We start from the raw sequence: 20,273 nt of genomic DNA on the forward strand, positions 1-20,273 counted from the left end.
GGATCACGTGCATGTCTAAATACTTCTTAAATGTTATGATAGTGTCTGCCTCCACCACCCTTTCAGACAGTGAATTCCAAACTCCCACCACCCTCTGTGCGAAAATGTTTTTCTTCACATCCCCTCTAAACCTCCTGCCCCTTACCTTAAATCTATGCCCCCTGGTCATTGACCCCCTCCACCAAGGGGAAACGTTTGTTCGGTTCCACTCTATCTATGCCCCTCAATTTTATACATCTCAATCACATCCCCCTTCAGACTCCTCTAATCCCAAGGAAACAATCCAAGTCTATCCAATCTCTCTTCAGAACCAAATCTCACCATGACCTCCCCTTAACAAAACCATGCTGTGCTTGCGATTAATCCGGTCTCTCAGAATTGCTCTCAATAGTTTCTCCACCACTAAGGTTAGACTAACTGGCTTGTCGTTTCCTGGTTTATCCCTTTTTCACTTCTTAAAAAATGGTACCATATTAGCTATCCACCAGTCCTCTCCTGTGGCCAAAGAGGAATTGAAAATTGCCAGCGTCTCTGTAATTTTCTTCTGTGCCTCACTCAGCAGCCTGGGATACATTTCACCTGGCCCTGGAGATTTGTTTACTTTTAATCCTGCCAGATCACTCAGAACCTCCTCTCTCTTGATGTTAATCTCTTCCATTTTATTAGTCCTTTTCCCTGATTCTATACCCATACTGTCCTTCTCACAAGTGAACACTGATACAAAGTATTCATTTAATGCCCTTCCTATATTTGTCTAGGCTATCTGCAGTGTTTAGTTCTTTGTGCCGATTGTGTGCTTTCTTTTTCTGTTTGACCTTCCCCTGTATTCCCCTAGACAACCAAGGGGTCTAAATTTTGCAGTACTACTATTTTTGGAGGGGACATGTCTACATTGTATATTTAGGATGTCGCTTTTTAGTGCGTCCCACTGATTTTTCCTCTCGTACTGCTGTCCAGTCCACATCAGCCAAGTCCCTTCTCATTCCTGCAAAATTTACCTTCACACACACCCCACCACACACACAGTCCAAAACTTTTACTCCTGGCTTATCTCTGCCCTTTTCTGTGGTAATACTAAACCTAAGTGAATTGTGATCACTATCCTGGATATGGTTGCCAAGTGTCACTTCATTCCCCAAGGCTCGGTCTAGAATTGCACCTCCTCGTGTTTTTCACTAATTGATTGAAAATATTTTCTTGGACACTGAATTTTTCTCCCCAGTCCCCCTGAAATTGTTTGAATCCCAGTTGATATTGGGATAGTTAAAGTCTCCTACTTTTATTGCCCCACTGTTCTTACAGGCAGAAATTTGCCCAAATATTTGTTCTTCTATCACCCTTTCGCTATTTGGGGATCTATAGTATGACTGTAATTCAATGAAACTTTGAAAATGTGTTAAAATATATTCAATTGATCAGACTGCAGATACCCGACATGTCACAAATATGACATTAGTTTTTCCAGGCTAGAGGGGTTGTTCGCCAGTAATTATGAATTTAGCGCACCATTAACAGCCCAGTAACACCTCAAAGTGGAAGTTTTCCTCAAACGACAGACATGCAAGCTACCAGTACAGTTCCAATGCTGGAACCCAATGTTTCTCTAGGGTATACTAAACTGTGATCAATTTCTTGCAGCTTCACCATGCCAGTAGTGTGACTGCCCCTTTTTTATTTCCAAGCTCAACTCATAAAACCTTGCATGTTGACCAGTTTATAGAACATAGAACAGTACAGCACAGCACAGGCTCTTCGGCCCACAATATTGTGCCGACCATTTATCCTAATCTAAGATCAACCTAACCTACACCCCTTCAATTTATTGCTGTCCATGTGCCTGTTCAAGAGTCGCTTAAATGTCCCTAATAACTCCGACTCCCCCACCTCTACTGGCAGTGCATTCCACGCACCCACCACTCTCTGTAAAGAACCTACCTCTGACAACTTCCCATACCTTCCTCCAATCACTTTTAAATTATGTCCCCTCGTGACAGCCATTTCCGCCCTGGGAAAAAGTATCTGGCTATCCACTCTATCCATGCCTCTCATCACCTTGTACACCTCTATCAAGTCACCTCTCTGCCTTCTTTGCTCCAGTGAGAAAAGCCCTAGCTCCCTCAACCTTTCTTCATAAGACATGCCCTCCAGTCCAGGCAGCATCCTGGTAAATCTTCTCTGCACCCTCTCCAAAGCATCCACATCCTTCCTACAATGAGGCGACCAGAACTGGACACAATATTCCAAGTGCGGTCTAACCAGGGTTTTATAAGGCTACAGCAAAATCTCGCGGCTCTTGAACTCAATCCCTCTGTTAATGAAAGCCAACACACCATACGCCTTCTTAACAACCCTATCAACCTGGGTGGCAACTTTGAGGGATCTATGTACATGGACCCCAAGATCCCTCTGTTTCTCCACACTTCCAAGAATCCAGCCTTTAACCCTGTACTCAGCATTCAAATTCATCTAGGTTGAACTCTATCTGCCACTTCCCAGCTCAGCTCTGCATCTTGTCACTGTCCTGTTGTAACCTACAACAGCCGTCGACACTATCTACAACTCCACTATAGAATCATGGAATTTACAGTGCAGGAGGCCATTCAGCCCATTGAGTCTACACCGGCCCCTGAAAGAGAACCCTACCTACGTCCACACCGCCATCCTATCCCTGTAACCCACCTACCTTTTGGACATTACGGGGAAATTTAGCATGACCAATCCACCTAACCTGCACATCTTTGGACTGTGGAAGGAAACCGGAGCACCCGGAGGAAACCCACGTAGAAACGGGAGAACGTGCAGACTCCGCACAGTGGCCCAAGCCGGGAATCAAACCTAGGTCCCTGGCACTGTGAAGCAACAGTGCTAGCCACTATGCTACAGTGCCGCCTTCGTGTCATCGGAAAATTTAATAACTCATCCTTCCACTTCCTCATCCAAGTCATTTATAAAAACCACAAAGAGCAGAGGTCCCAGAACAGATCCCTGCGGGACACCACTGGTCACTGACCTCCAGGCGGAATACTTTCCATCCACTACCACTCGCTGTCTTCTTTCAGCCAGCCAATTCTGTATCCAGACAGCCAAATTTCCCTGTATCCCATGCCCCCTAACTTTCTGAATGAGCCGACCATGAGGAACCTTATCAAATGCTTGACTGAAATCCACTGCTCGACTTTCATCAATGTGTCTCGTCACATCATCAAAGAATTCAATGAGCCATGCTGACTATCTTTAATCAAACTATGTTTTTCGAAATAATCATATATCCCATCTCTCAGAATCCTTTCCAGTATTTTGCTCACCACAGACGCAAGACTGGTCTCTAATTCCCAGGGGTCTCCCTACTCCCTTTCTTGAACAGGGGAACAACATTTGCCTCCGTCCAATCATCTGGTACTACTCGAGTGGAGAGTGAGGACACAAAGATCATTGCCAACGGCGCAGCAATCTCCTCCCTTGCTTCCTGGAGTAACCTTGAGTATATCCCATCTGGCCCAGGGGACTTATCTATCCTGATGCTTTTCAAAATTTCCAGCACATCCTCCTTCTTGATATCAACCGGTTTGATCCTATTAACCTGGTTTACTCTGTTCTCATGAGCAACAAGGTCCCTTTCTCTAGTGAATACTGAAGCAAAATATTCATTTAGGGCCTCCCCCACCTCTTCAGACTGTAGGCAAAAGTTCCCTCCACTATCCCTGATCAGCCCTACTCTCACTCTGATCATCCTCTTATTTCTCACATAAGTGTAGAACGCCTTGGGTTTTCCCCCAATTCTTCCCACCAAGGCTTTTTCATACCCCCCTCTATTCTCCTAAGTCTATTTTTGAGTTCAGTCCTGGCTACCTTATAACCCTCTAGAGTCGTGCCAGATCCTTGCTTCCTCAACTTAAGTAAGCTTCCTTCTTCTTCTTGATAAGCTCCATTTCTCTTGACATCCAAGGCTCCTTCACCTTACCATTCCTTGCTTGTCTCAGTGGGACAAAATTATCCAGCACGCAAAAGTGCTCCTTAAACAGCCCCCACATTACTGTTATTCATTCCCCAGAGAACATCTGTTCCCAATTCATGCTCCTCAACTCCTGTCTAACAGCAGTATCATTTCCCCACCCCCCCATTAAATACTTTCCCATACTGTCTGTTCTATGGCTCTCCATGACAATGGTAAAGGTCAAGAGTTGTGGTCACTTGTCACCGAAATGCTCTCCCACCAAGACATCTGACACCTGGCCTTGTTCGTTGCCAAGCATCAAATCCAATATGGCCTCCTCCTTAGTCAGCCTATCGACATATTGAGTCAGGAATGCTTCCTGGACACACCTGACAAAATATGTTCCATCCAAACCATTTGCACTAAAGAGGTTCCAGTCAATATTAGGGAAGTTGAAGTCACCCATGACAACAACTCTCTTACCTATGCACCTTTCCAAGATCTGCCATCCAATCTGTTCTTCCATCTCTCTGCTGCTATTGGGGGGGGGGTTCTATAGAAAACTACCAATAAAATGACTGCTCCTTTCTTGTTTCTGACCTCCACCCATACGGACTCCGTAGCAACCCCTCCTCAATTACCTCCTTTTCTGCAGCTGTGATGCACTCTCTAATTAGTAGTGCCACTCCCCCTCCTCTTTTACCCCCCCTCCCTATTCTTCTTAAAACAAACATCTAAATCCCAGATCATCTAACAGCCATTCCTGCCCTTGTGAAATCCATGTCTCCATAATGACCACATCGTAGTTCCAAATACTGATCCATGCTCGAAGTTCATCTCCCTTATTCCTGACACTCCTTGCATTGAAACAAACACACTTTAACCCATCCCACTGAGTGCAACTTTGCCATATCAACAGTCTATCCTTCCTCACAGACTCACTGCATACTATTTCTGACCGTTCAACAGCTACCCTATCCTCTGATCGGTAGTCTGGTCCCCCCCCCTCCCAACCATCCAAACTAGTTTAAAACCTCCCAAAGAGCTCTAGCAAACCTCCCGCCCAGGATATTGGTGCTCCTCCAGTTTAGGTGCAACCCGTCCTTCATGTACAGGTCCCACCTTCCCTAGAAGGTACGCTCTCTGTTCCTTGCCTGACTAGCACATGGCACCGGTAACAATCCTGAGATTACTACTCTGCTCGTCCTGCTCTTTAGCTTCCAACCTAACTCACTTTTTAGATCCTCATCCCTTTTCTTAGCTATGCCGTTGAAGCCAGTGTGCATCACAACTTCTGGTTGCTCCCCCTCCCCCTTAAGAATCCTGTAGACCCGATCAGAGACATCCCTGACCCTGGCACTTGGGAGGCAACATGCCTTCCAGGAATCTCGTTCGCGACCAAAGAATCTTCTATCCATTTCCCTAACCATCGAGTCTCCTATCACTATTCTATTCTCCCCCTTCCCTTCTGAGCCACAGAGCCAGGCTCAGTGTCAGAGACCTGGCTGCTATGGTCTTCCCCTGGCTACATCTCTATCATTTCCCCTGCTTCCAAAGTTTATCCGGCTCCAGTTCCCTCCTACGGTCTGCGAGGAGCTGGAGTTGGGTGCATTTCCCGCAGGTGTAGTCAGTGGGGAGATGAGTGGTGTCCCTTACCTCCCATTTCCTACAGGAGTTACATGCAACTGCCCTAACCTCCATCCCCTCTAATCTAAATTCCCAAAGAGATTTAAAAGGAAAAAAAAATACTAGGCCCAAATCCACCCCGCGCCGGATTTATTCACTTACCACCCACTCGGCTCCGCCCACCGGCTGCTGTTCCCGTGATTTCCTGCCTGTTTTATCGGGTAAGAGGTCCCGAGAAATGGTCTCTGAACCTTGGGTCTGGCTACCTCCCTGAAACTCCTATCACCCCCTCTGCCTCCCGGATGATCCAAAGTTCAAAATGAACTTTCGCCTCTCTCTCCGCTATTCAAAATGAACTCTCGCCCCGCCTGCTATTCAAAATGAACTCTCTCCTTCAAAATGAACTCTCCTCTCTCCCTGCGCTTTTAGAAATTAACTCTTGCCTCTCTCTCCGCTATTCAAAATGAACTCTCTCCTCGCGCTATTCAAAATGAACTCTCTCCTCACGCTATTCAAAATGAACTCTCTCCTCTCTCCCCGCGCTATTCAAAATGAACTCTCGCCCCTCTCCCTGTTATTCAAATGAACTTCTTCCTCGCCTGCGCTTTTTGAAATAAACTCTCGTCTCTCTCTCCGTTATTCAAAATTATGTTTAGTACATCATCCATTCTCACAACTGGAATCGATTCTTTAACCATTAGTGCGACTTCTCCCTCCTTTTCCATCTCCTACTATATTGTGTCTGACTCTATAACCAGGGAATTAAGTTGCCAATTTTGCCCCTCCTTTAACCAAGTTTCAGTTATAGATATGACATCCTGCTGCCACGTGTCTACCTGTGCCTTTAACTCATCTACCTTGTTTGTAATACTCCATGCATTGAAGTATATACATTTTAATGCCATCAATTTCCCTTGCCGGACATTTTTAAACTTTGCTTCTACTGTAATTCCAAGTCTATCACTACATCTTCTACATCACGAGCTGATGTTCTACCTCCATTTTTCTGATCTGGATTTGACCTATCTGATCCTGCTCCTGGGATCCCATCCTCCTGCCACACTAGTTTAAATACTCCCCAACAGAAGCAGCAAAAGCCCCTGCAAGGACATTGGTCCCAGCCCTGCCAGGGTGCAACCCTTCCAGTTTGTACAGGTCCCACCTTCCCCATTATCGGTTCCAGTGTCTAAAGAATCCTCATCCCTCCGCCTACACCATCTCTGCAGCCACGTGTTCATTTGGTCTATCCTCTTATTCCTCTCGCCAGTGTGTGGAACTGGGAGTAATCCTGAGATTAGTACATTTGAGGTCCTGCATTTCAATTTATCGCCTAACTTCCTGTACTCATTACACGTGAGAACACCACCCACCAGGTACGCGGTACTACTCGTGCGACTCGGCCAACGTTGTCTACCTCATACGCTGCAGGAAAGGATGTCCCGAAGCGTGGTACATTGGCGAGACCATGCAGACGCTGCAACAACGAATGAACGGACATCGCGCAACAATCACCAGGCAGGAATGTTCCCTTCCAGTCGGGGAACACTTCAGCAGTCAAGGGCATTCAGCCTCTGATCTCCGGGTAAGCGTTCTCCAAGGCGGCCTTCGGGACCCGCGACAACGCAGAATCGCCGAGCAGAAACTTATAGCCAAGTTCCGTACACATGAGTGCGGCCTCAACCGGGACCTGGGATTCATGTCACATTACATTCATCCCCCACCATCTGGCCTGCGAAATCCTACCAACTGTCCTGGCTTGAGACAATTCACACCTCTTTAACCTGGGGTTATCCCATCTCTGGATCTGTAAAGATTTAATCACCTGCTAATGCTTGCATTCCTAGCATTGTTTGGCATCTTTGAATTTGTCTATATGTGTGTTTCTGGAACAGACCTCTTCATTCACCTGAGGAAGGAGCAGCGCTCCGAAAGCTAGTGACATCGAAACAAACCTGTTGGACTTTAACCTGGTGTTGTAAGACTTCGTACTGTGCTCACCCCAGTCCAACGCCGGCTTCTCCACATCATGACTTCTATTTTAATTATATACTATTCGATACTTGTTTTTTTAGTCCCTACCGTAGAATTAAGCAATGAATTTCTTTAATCGATTGAAAATATTCACCAGGACTTACTCACCTGGTGAGTAACATGGTTGGTCTCATGTTACTTTCTGAACCAGCGTTTGTTGACTGCTCTTCCTCCCGTTGAGCACTAGGAATTCTAAAATCTCCTCCTCAGCTATGCTGAATGAGGTGATTTTTCCCAGAATGCTCACCAACAGCATTTTTTGTTGACCTTTTGACTAGATGATTAACTTGTCCAGTCAGAAAAACGTTGTGGCTACAAGATCAGGTCAGTGGCTGGGTATTTTGCAGTGGATAACTCGCCTTCGGACTCCCCAAAACCAGTCCACTGTCGACAGTGCACAAGTGTGAAGGGATGCTTGCCACTTGGCTGAGTGAATGCAGCTCCAACAACACTCCAGAAGCTCGACACCACCCAAGTCAAAGCAGCCCATTAGCCCCGCAACCCCATCCACCACTGGTACAATGGTTAGTGTGCATCATCTACAAGATTCACTGCAGCAACTCACCAAGCCGCTTTTAACAGCATCTTTCAAATCTGCAACCTCGATCACTTTGAACAAGGGCAACAGGCGAATGATAACACCATCACCTGAAAGTCCCCTCAAAGTTACATACCACCCTGACTTGCTGTATACTGCTGTCCATTCATCATCAATGGTACAAAATAGGGGCAGCACGGTGGCGCAGTGGGTTAGGCCTGCTGCCTCACGGCGCTGAGGTCCCAGGTTCAATCCTGGCTCTGGGTCACTGTCCGTATGGAGTTTGCACATTTTCCCCGTGTTTGCCTAGGGTTCGCCCCCACAACCCAAAGATGTGCAGGGTAGGTGGATTGGCCATGCTAAATTGCCCCTTAATTGGAAAAAAAAAACTGAATTGAATACACTAAATTATTTTTTTTTAAATTAAAAATCAATGGTACCAAATCTTCCGACCCAACAGCATTGTGGGATTACCTTCACCATATCTGTGCAGCAATTCTAGAAAGCAGCGCAACACTGCTTTCTCGAGGACAAATTGGGATAGATATCCACATCCCAGGAATAAAAAGGTTTCAGGCAAATTCTGGAACTGACCTTTTTACGTTTGATTTCTAAATTCTGTTTTTCTGCAAGTGATTTTACAGCTTCTATCCAGGCACTTGCCATTCGATTTATTCTTAATCGCATCCATCGAAATTCATCATGTGCAGACATCATTTTAAAGAGGTAATTGAAATCTGTTCGAATTTCAGCCTGTGATAAAGATAATATTTTAATTATTCAATTCTACATTAATTATGTTACCCACCAGAACACATTTTCTAGCTTACCATCAAATTCCTACAGAAGATGATGTGATATGTGAGACAAAATCTGAACAAAATTCACATCAGTCGAACCAACTCCAATACTTTCCCCATAATTTCAGATTATAGGTTAGTGACAAAAATGCCGAATATGGATTATAACAAAAATGCCAAACATTATGAAACAATGAGCTACTTTTCAAACCAAATTCTTGGCTATGAAAAGCAATGACCAATGGCAATAAAGTTACTAGGTAAGCCTTCCCAGAGTGACAGATGTCTGGCCAGTGACTGAAACAGGCATCTACCCTGCTATCGAACATGCATGTACACAATTATACTGTGATTGTGTTCCTCAAGGTGTGGTCTCATAGAGTAATGAAAAATTAATGGCTCTGCTAAACAATGTATTCATGAAGCAAGTATGCCCTGGCAGATGTGCCTGATATAGAGATATCACACTCCTACCGTAGAAGTTCAATGCAACTGTGATCTTCACAGCTACCGACAAAGTCATTCTTAACCTAGAATGGATTTATAAATCTTTCTTCAGGACTGGACAAACATGATGTTCTTCAGATGTCTTTAGATAGGTCCAGATATAAAAGAGCACTATTTTACACAGAAATAGCAAAGAGTGAAAAAGGATCTAACCTGCAAATACAAACTTCTAGCAAGTCTGCACTGAACCCTCTGTCCACAAAGTCTGCAAAATAGGTATATCCATAGTGACATGCCATAGATGCATGCAAAGAGAATACACCAAGATTTAGCTGTACAGACAGTTTTTAAAAAGTGAGAAGCTGTCACAGTGGCTCAATGAAGTTAAACTAATTTCCTTATTCCAACATAGAAAGTGAAGATAGTAACAAGTGTTTGCCAGTACACCTTTTAGCAATAAAGAATCCAACTAAAGAAGCACTACACCTTTCAGTGGCTTTTTTACACAAGCAGATAGCCTAGTGAGGGATGTGCTGGTACAAGGAACACTGAACATAGAATTTACAGTACAGGAGGTCATTCAGCCCACCCGAGTCTGCACCAGCCCTTGGAAAGAGCACCCGACTTAAGCCCATGTCTTCAACCTATTCCCATCACCCAGTAACCTCACCTAACTTTTTGAACAAAAGGAGCAATTTAGCATGGCCGATCCACTTAACCTGCACATCTTTGGACTGCAGGAGGAAATCGAAGCATCCGGAGGAAACCCACGCAGACACGGGGAGGAAGTGCAAACTTATCACAGACAGTCACCCGAGGCCGGAATTGAACCCAGGTCCCTGGAGCTGTGAGGCTGCAGTGCTAACCATTGTGCCACCGTGCCACCCTTCAACTTTAAAGCACTTTAACTTCTGCCCAACACCACTGATCAGCTGGTGAAATGCAGGGTTTAACCATTAACTGAATTGATCAGTTCCAGCACAATTCAGGAGTTCCATAACTACGGGACTATATCTAAAAATAACCAAAGCTCTTACATCTTTCTCACTTATTTTTTTTTTTAATGATATTGGATGCATGCCACTTGGTTCAAAGATTTTAAGGCACGAATCGTTTGGAGATTCTTATGGCACACCTATATGATATACATTTCATTCCAATACTGTAATAACTTCCTTAATGTACATAGGTTTTTTCGAAAAAGATCACATGTATGGAGCTAAAATGTTTAGACTCCTTCTACAGTCCCCATCATAATCTTCCCTCACTCTCAATGAGGTGAGTGTGGCTGCCCTAGACATCAAGGCAACATTTGACCCAGTGAGCCAGAACAAACCTCGAGTCAATGGGAATCGGGAGAGCAAGCTCTGCTGGCTGGAGTCAAATTTAGCACAAAAGTGGTTGTTGGAGATAAATTATCTCAGTACTAGCACATCACTACAGGAGTATCTAAAGGTAATGTCCTAGGCCCAATCACCTTCAGCTGCTTCATCAATTACCTTCTTTCCACACCATATGTTCAGAAATGCAGATGTTGCCTGATGATTGCACAATGTTCAGCACCATTCGTGATCCCTCAGACACTGAAGCAGGCCATGTCCAAATGCAGCAGGACCTGGTCAATATCCAGGCTTGGGCTAACAAGTGGCAAGTAACATGCACGCCACACAAGTGCCAGGCAATGAGGGGGGTCTAACCATCTCACCTTGAATTTAATGACATCACCAATGCGGAATTCCCCCCCCCCCTCAATACCAACATCCTGGGAGGGTTACTTTTGATCAGGAACTGATCTGGAATAACCATATAAGCATTGTGGCTACCAGAGCAGGTCAGAGGCTAGGAAACCGGTGACAAATAATTTACCTCTGGACTCCCCAAAGCCTGTTCACCATCGACAAGGCACAGGTCAGAAGTGTGATGGAATACTCTCTATTTGCCTGAATAAGTGCAGCTCCAGAAGCTTCTCAAGAAGCTTCATACCATCCAGGATAAAACAACCCACTTGATTGGCACCCCACCCAGAAATATTCACTCCCTCCACCGACGTGCAGTGGCAGGATTGTATGCACCGAGACAACACTTCCCAAACCCATGACCACAATCAACTAAAAGGATAAGGGCAGCAAATACATGGGCAAACCACTACCGAGATGTTCCCCTCCAAGCCACTCAACATCCTGACTTGGAAATATATCACCGTTCCTTACTGTCGCTGGGTCAAAAATCTTGGAACTCTCTCCCTCGCAGCACTATGGATATATCTACACCACATGGACTTGCAGTAGTTCAAGGCAGCAGCTCACCATCACCTTCTCAAGGGCAATTAAGGATGGGCAATAAATGCTGGGCTTGCCATTGATTCCCACATCTTAAGAACAAAAAAGAATAGTTCTCAAATGAAACTCATTTGAATCCCAGTTAGTTGCCCTGAGCATTTCAACAAGGCAAGACAACAATATCACAATATGTCAACATGTTAGGCCTACTGACCAAATTCTGTTGGTCTGTCTCTTCCCGAGGACTCTTTGCTCTCCATGGTAGAGGGGGGCACCAATTTTCAACCTATTCTCAAGGACAAAAGAAATGCATCAAAAACAGGATACACACAGAGCTTAGAAGAAATATCTGAATGTGCAAATAGTAAGCAATTAGTTTAAGCATAATCCACAAGACAAATACATAGCTTCATTCAACTTCTCAGAAGTTTTTATTTTTTAATTGATAAATCTTAAATGCAACAAACCTTACTGTATCACTAAAATTCAGCAAAAGTAGTAATATGCACAGAAAGTAAAACATCCCACTTCCTTTCAAAACCTGTATTTACAATTTTCACCCTTTTTTTCCTCTCCAGTTCCTCATATTTTTATAGAATTTTTTCATACTGCAACATTTACACATTTTCCTCCTTTTTGTCTTTATAATTAGTGTTTTAATATTAAAGTCAGATTCTTTGCCAGGTTTCTCAAATTTTAAGTGATCTAAAATTGCACATGCATGTAATTTATACATGAATTCATTAGTCAAAAAGAGGAGATCAAAAGCCACATTTTACTTAACTAATTTAAGCATACTTCCACTGACCTCACTGAGGTAAATAAAAAATGAGCATATGGATCCATCCACACCATAGCTGGCATAGCAAGGATCTGACCGCCACATAGTCTTCATCCACTGAAAACAAGACATATAATAAATACACAAGTTTAATTTGAATGTAGAGTTTGCATTTTAGTAGAAAATTTATGAAGCAATCTATTTTTTGTTCAGCAAATCATATCTTTTAGTTCTGTTAAATGTCAGATTATTTACCAATCGTAAGATATATGACAACAATAGGACCATATCTGCAAGAAACTCAGCCCAACATCCGGCTCTTCTTGAAAAATGTTTGTATTTTAGCCTAGATTTATTCTGTTAAGAAGCCAACCTGGCATTTGATCAAGTATTCCTGACTGATTAACACATTCACAAATTCTTAAATTTGTGATTTGCTGGCTGAACTATTCTGTCCTACTCTTGCAGTTCAATTTGAAATCCTATTCTAGAATTACCTTTTTATAAATCACATGTTTGCAAAATATATATATCCATATTATTCTGGCTACTTCACAATTTTTGAAAATATGAATATCAGACACAGGCTTTACGTTGACTAAAGCCATGACTCAAAATAAATTGCTAGTCATCAGAAAAACTACAGCAACCTCGTTATCTCCAAAGAGGCACAAATGCTTCCAGTGACTGCAGAAATCAAATTCCAAGGAAATGTACAAAGGCCCCTTTATATTTCTGAGACAAGGCCCTGGCTAATGGAGACAATTAGTTTGAGGGGACAATGGACGCTGAAATCTCTGGCTAAATAAAGGATGATGTTACTGTCAAGTGCTACATGGTTGAAATGCCATAGCTTTTCGGTTACAGTTGGGGGGGGGTTACTTTTACTCCACAATATAGACAAAGGATAACCGGATTGCACTTAACCAGTTGTCCAGAGTTTATTGTAGAGGTATAGCTTGTGCTAAGTCTAAGATGGGAGAGAGGGAAATCTTCCATAGCCTGATGATGATGTGATCATGGCACATACTTTGGCATTGGTTATAATATATAGCATTTTCTAGTATTACTTCAGAATTATTTTGTCAAGTCAATAATTGTTTTCAAATCCCACATGGAACACAATCAATGGTGCCACTCCATAACAAACTACAGGAAACTGACTTTGTGACCCACAGTAAGTCCATCACTCTTTGAGAAAATCCTGCAAACAACTACATTATGTGACTTCAGCTGTTGAATTAAACCTAAACTGCACTTTAGGTTTGAAGAAGACCTTCCATCAGACCTGTAAACTACTTCTTTCAAAACATGACAACCACCTGAATTATGAACTACTGATGACACATTGCACCATCAGCTTGAGACCATGTTAAACTGAGGTGTTGTCTACTTTTTCAAAGGAGGGACATCACACCTCATACCACTATTTATACATGATTACAATCCTACTCTTATCTGGCAATTACTCCCTTAAATTATCTGGTTATGCATTTAACTATGGGTCTTGTTGTATACCTTCATAGCAAGAAGTCTTATAACACCAGGTTAAAGTCCAACAGGTTTGTTTCAAATCATTAGCTTTCACAGCCCTGCTCCTTCCTCAGGTGAATCGGTCACCTGAGGAAGGAGCAGTGCTCCGAAAGCTAGTGATTCGAAACAAACCAGTTGGACTTTATCCTGGTGTAGTAAGACTTCTTACTGTGCTCACCCCAGTCCAACGCCAGCATCTCCACATCATGTATACCTTCATAACAGTCATTCATTGATTGTGATGCATTTGTACATGGGTAACATTTTTAATTTCAGTCATTGAATTTAGCTGAATGCTAAAATTTTCCAAGTACAAAGTTTTGCATCAAGTCTATCTGTATACAAGGTTGGAAGGTTTCCTATTCCAGCCATCCTGGTTACATAACAATTTCCAAATATACAGATTGAGACAGAACTGCTGAAATCCGTGACCCCTTCCCAACTGTTCATAATCATTAAATGTTTTTGAGAAGAAGACATGCTTGTAGTTACCTTAACCAGTGTGTGTAGATGACTCAAATAACCGGCAACATGCTTTTCATGAGTTTAAACAAAATTCCGATTTTTAAAATCAAATCATTCATCCACCCCAAAATTGACAAAGCACACAGTACAGTTGGAGAAAATGGTAATTCAGGTGGTTGTCTGGTTTTTAAAGAAGTATAGTTTGTAGGCTTGATGGAAAGTCTTCTTCAAACCTAAAGTGCAGTTTAGGTTGAATTCAACAGCTGAAGTCACATACTGATGTTGTTTGCAGGTTTTCTCAGAGTAATGGACTTTGTGGGTCCCAAAGTCAGTTTCCTGTAGTTTGGTATCCAGAATGGTCAGTCAGCCTGGGAACAGCTGTTACAGCCTTTTGTGTCTCTTCTGAAGACAGCACTTCTTATTTGAAGATTCAAAAGGACAAACATGGCTGCTCCACCCTGCGACTTCTCACAATTGTAGTTTCGCTACCAAATATGGTTATGTTCTTAAATTGATGAACCACTGCCTGCTTTATTGTTTCTGCATTGATTTAAGATACCGACCATGATGGGTTAACATAACTACTTTAGTGCTTTACAAAATGACCCATTCAATTCCGGAATACCTTCTGACATCCTTTCGAAAGTGAACACTATTTAGTCTAGAATTTCTCTTTAGAGATGATAAACGACAAAGGCAAAATGTCACTTATAGGAGTGCTGTACAGGCCCCTAACAGCAAGTATACAGTATATACAAATTAGGAGGAGTAGGCTACTCAGCCCCTCGAGCCTGCTCTTCCATTCAATAAAATCATGATTGATCTGATTGTAACCTCAACCCCACATGCATGCCTACCCCCAATGACCTTTCAAGGACAAGAATCAAGAATCTATCTAGCTCTGCTTTAAAACATTTTGAAGATTCTGCTTCCAGTGCATTTTGGGGAAGTGTTCAAGACACATTCAACCCTCAGAAGAAAATTCTCATAGTTTTGGTCTTAAATAAGCAATCTCTTATTTTTAAACAGTGACCCCTGGTTCTAAATTCTCCAATAAAAGATAACATCCACTCCACATCTACCCGATCAATACACCCCCCTCAGGATCTACAAAGCTTTGATCAAGTCGCCTCTTACTCCTAAACTCTAACCTTCCCTCACAAAATAACTTGCTCATTCCTGGTATCAGTCTCGTAAGCTTTCTGTACACGGTTTCCAAGCATTTACATCTTTTCTTAGATAAGGAGAACAGTACTGTACACCAGATGTGGTCTAACCAATGCCCTGTACAACTGAAGCATAACCTCCCTACTCTTGTAATCAATTACCCTTGCAATAAATGATAACATTTTATTTTCTTTCCCAATTACTTGTTGCAACTGTATACTAGCTATTATGATTCATGCACCAGGACACCCAGATTCCTCTGCATCTCAGAGCTCTGCGATCTCTCACCATTTAGATAAGAAGTTTTATTCTTCCAGCCAAAATAGACAATTTGAGGGCATGAAAGCTGAGCTAGCTAAAGTGAACCTGCAAAGTAGATTAAGGGATAGGTCAATAGAGATGTAGTGGGAGACAATTAAGGGGCTATTTCAAAATATGCAGCATAAGTACATTCCAACGAGAAAGAAAAATCCAAGAGGAGGGCCCACCTTACACGGTTAACTAAGAGTTAAAGATAGCATCAAACTTACTAAAAAGCCTTCAATTACACAGAGATGGGTGGCACATCAGAATATTGGACATAAGATTTTATTTTTAAAAATCAAAGAATAAGTATAAGATTAATAAAAAGTAAAAATAGAGTGCAAGAGAAAGCTAGCGAGAAATATCAAGGCGATAGGCGTTTTTGCAGATATTTTAAAAAGAGGAGTTACTATCAGATTAGCCATGGCCTTCTTAAATGGCAGAGCAGGCTCAGGGTGTTGAAAGATCTCCTTGCTTGTATATTCGTAAGAAAACAAGTTAACAAAGTGAGTATTGGTCCAAGAGAAAGTATCTGGGGAATTAACAATGGAAAATAAGGAGAAGGCAGTTGAACTGAACAGATATTTTGCACAACCCAAGAGAAAATGCTGGAAAATCTCAGCAGGTCTGGCAGCATCTGTAGGGAGATAAAAGAGTTAACTTTGAGTCGAGATAACCCTTTGTCAAAGCTGCATATTTTGGGCAATAGAGAATACAAGCGACATCCCAGGAGTAGCTGTAAATCAGGAAATGGAAGTGAGGGAGGAATTATAAATCAGAAGGGAGCTGGTACTGAGCAAGCTGTGGGAGATGGGGTCTGACAAGTCCCTAGATCCTGATGGAAATAATCAAAGGTATTTTAAAAAACAGCTAGTGAGATAGTTGCTGCATTGGTTTAAATTTTCTAAAATTCCCTAGATTCAGGGAAGGCTCCATTAGATTGGAAAATAGTGAATATAACTCATTTATTCAAAAAGGGAGACAGAAAGTAGGAAACTACAGGCCTGTTAGCTTAACATCTGTTACAGGGAAAATGTTAAAAGCCATTATTAAAGGCTTTACAGCAGGGCAGTTAGAAAAATTAAAGGTAATCAGGCAAGTCAACATGAGTTTGAGAAAGGGAAATCATATTTAAGCATTTAGTGGAGATTTTTGAAGTATTGACATATGCTATGGATAAAGAGGAGCCAGTGGTTGTGCTGTACTTAAATTTCCAGAAGGCAATTGATAAGGGGCCGCATCAAAGGCTATTGCAAAAAATAAAAGCTCATGGTGTAGGGAGATAGAAGATTGGTTAGCTAACAGGAAGCAGGTGTAAATGGGTCATTTTCATTGACGAGATGTCATGAAGGGGGGGGGGGGGGGGGGGGCGCAATGCTGGAAATTCAACCTTTTCATAATTTATATAAGTGACATGAAGGGAGCAAAAATATGGTTGTTAACTTTGCTGATGACACAAAGGTAGGTAGGAAAGTAAGTTGTGAAGAGGGCATAAGGAGGTTACAAAGAGATATAGATAGGTTAAGTGAATGGGCAAAAATCTGGTAAATGGGGTAAAATGTGAAAAAAATGAACCTGTTCATTTTTGATTGGATTGGATTATTGTCACATATACCAAAGATAGTGAAAAGTATTGTTCTGCGGCAGCTCGAAGAGATCATTCGGTACATGAAAAGAAAATACATAATAGGGTAAACGTAAGATACACAATGTAAATACATAGACACAGGCATCGGGTGAAGATGTGTGAAGAGATCTGATCAGTCCAGAATAAAAAAAGCAGCATATTATCTAAACGGTGCGAGATTGCAGAGCTCGAACATGCAGAGGGACCTTATTAAATTGCGAAGCACACAAGGAGCCAAATGGCCTACTCCTGTTCCTAATACTGGTGTTTATGTGTATGCCAGTTTTTAGCCTTGAGAAGTTCTGAAAATATGGAAAATCCAAGTCATTGGCCACACTCATGCAGCTTGGAACCAATTTCAGTGATCTCATATAATGGGTACTGGCAGCGCAGTATGGTGGCACAGTGGGTTAGCCCTGTTGCCTCACGGCGCCAAGGTCCCAGGTTCGATCTAGCTCTGGGTCACTGTCCGTGTGGAATTTGCACATTCTCCCCGTGTTTGCATGGGTTTCGTCCCCACAACTCAAAGATGTGCAGGCTAGGTGGATTGGCCATGCTAAATTGCCCCTTAATTGGAAAAAATGAATTGGGTGCTCTAAATTTTACAAAGAAAATTTAAATAATGGGTACTGGCCCAAGTCACAGATAGATGTTGCACAGAGCTGTTATTACTTTTAAAGTACATCAAGAACTATATTTAACAAAAAACGTGAAACATCGAGTCCCTGTCCCGACAGTGCAGAAGGGGGCTATTTGGCCCATCAAGTCTACAGTGGCCCTCCGAGCACCCCACCTTATCCCTTTTATCCCTGCAGCACTATAACCCTACCTACCCTCTTGGACACTACAGGCAATTTAGCATGGTCAATCCACCTCACCTGCACATCTTTGGGACCGTGGGAGGAAACTGCAGCACCCGGAGGAAACCCACACAAACACGGGGAGAATGTATAAACTCCACATCGACAGTCACCCGACACTGGAATTGAACCCAGGTCCCTGGCGCTGTGATGCAGCAGCGCAAACCACCATGCCTTCCTATATATCTTTTCATGACTGTACACAATAAATTAACTCCAGATGAAAAACGTCTTTACAAATCTACAAATATTCTGACAAAGGTCTGAAAAATTAAAAATGGAAAAACTGAAGGCCTATCCTCAGATTATTTTTATGTGCCATGGTAAGGATTGAAGTATGGAATACAGCATATCGACCATCAGAATGACTGAACTGCCTTGTGATTTTGTTCTAACCTCACGTTCTCATGAAGGTTCTACCCTCACCTTCACCTTCATCAAAAAATACAACTTTTATAACCCATACATGGAGAGGCTGCATTTAAATAAGGTTCAGGATTTTTTGGTCCCCCAACCACGCATTTCTCGATGGCACGCCATTCGCTGGCAGCAAGATTCTCTTCCCGCCACTTGGCAATGGATTTGCCATAGAAGTTACCCCACGCAATGAGGGTGTGCTGCCAGCAGGAAGTGAGAATACAACAGTCGGAGAATTTCAGCCTAGGTCTCTCAACTGGTGTTCATCATCCCCGTTAAAGTACTAAAGTTAATTCATTGTGGGAAGGGGACAGAAATAATCTCAGTGCAAGTATAACCCTGAATGATGAATGCCTTTCCCTCACCCACTTCTCTTATTTTCTTATCTCTCAAAAAATCAAACAAGTATATTTTGGGTTCAATTCCTTGCCTGTGCTAAGTTGGCTAATGCTTAGACAAGAAAGTATTTGGAGGATTGATTCAATTGGGGGAATGGTGTAAGGGGAGACAAAATAATTAAGTGAGTTTTCAAAAACAAAATCTAGTCAAGTGAAGTGAAAACATAAGCAGAATCCATCTATTGGGCGGCACGGTAGCGCAGTGGTTCGCACTGTGGCTTCACCAGCACCAGGGTCCCAGGTTCGATTCCCGGCTTGGGCCACTGTCGTTGCGGAGTCTGCACGTTCTCTCCGTGTCTGCGTGGATTTCCTCCGGGTGCTCCGGTTTCCTCCCACAGTCCAAAGATGTGCAGGGTAGGTGGAATGGCCATTCTAGATTGCCCTTAATGTCCAAAATGATTAGGTGGGGTTACTGGGGTGGAGATTTGGGCTTAAGTAGGGTGCTCTTTCCAAGGGTCTGTGCAAACTCAATCGGCCGAATGGCCTCCTTCTGCACTGTAAATTCTATGTATCTATGTGTGGGCTAAATAGCTGGCTTGTTAAGCAGAACAATGCCAGCAGCGCGGGTTCAATTCCCGTACCAGCCTCCCCAAACAGACGCCGGTATGTGGCAACTAGGGGCTTTTCACAGTAACTTCATTGAAACCTACTTGTGACAATAAGCAATTATTATTATGAACCCATGGAACCCCCAAAGAGTTTTATCCAAAACAATACAAGTGAGAAGATATTGTGGGGGTGGGAGATAGGAAAGAAAAAAAACAGAATATATTATGTACAAATTGAAAAATTAAAACGTTTAAAATTCTCCAAGTAGATTTGGTTTACCTTCAATTTGCTCTCACAGTGAGGGAAGCCATCCATAGGAGGCAATTCACACTGTTCCTGGGCTCCATTAATTAGATCTGTAGAGAGAAAAAAGGAGCACACAATTCAAATTTTAAAGATTCAGTCATCTCATCTACTGACCTTATTGTAATAGAAATCACCACATCTGATTTCCACATGCAACAGCAAATCTGAGATAACATCTCTGCACAAGTTATTCCAAATATATAAGGAAGTAA

General features: G+C 42.7%; 1 protein-coding gene across 3 annotated transcripts in view; it reads right to left on the reverse strand.

Annotated features, from left to right (window-relative positions):
- Nucleotides 1-20,273, reverse strand: part of mgat5 (alpha-1,6-mannosylglycoprotein 6-beta-N-acetylglucosaminyltransferase) — a 241,215-nt gene that overhangs the window by 135,280 nt on the left and 85,662 nt on the right. For all 3 annotated transcript variants that reach the window (XM_072472736.1, XM_072472725.1, XM_072472747.1), the window contains exons 4-7: nt 20,035-20,111; nt 12,464-12,553; nt 11,870-11,941; nt 8,724-8,882 (exon numbers count right to left, since the gene is read on the reverse strand). In XM_072472736.1, coding sequence (XP_072328837.1) covers nt 8,724-8,882; nt 11,870-11,941; nt 12,464-12,553; nt 20,035-20,111 — 398 coding nt within the window. The remainder of the gene's footprint in view (nt 1-8,723; nt 8,883-11,869; nt 11,942-12,463; nt 12,554-20,034; nt 20,112-20,273) is intronic.

This window comes from Scyliorhinus torazame, chromosome 2 (assembly GCF_047496885.1).
Source record: "Scyliorhinus torazame isolate Kashiwa2021f chromosome 2, sScyTor2.1, whole genome shotgun sequence".
NCBI classification, from domain to species: Eukaryota; Metazoa; Chordata; class Chondrichthyes; order Carcharhiniformes; family Scyliorhinidae; genus Scyliorhinus; species Scyliorhinus torazame.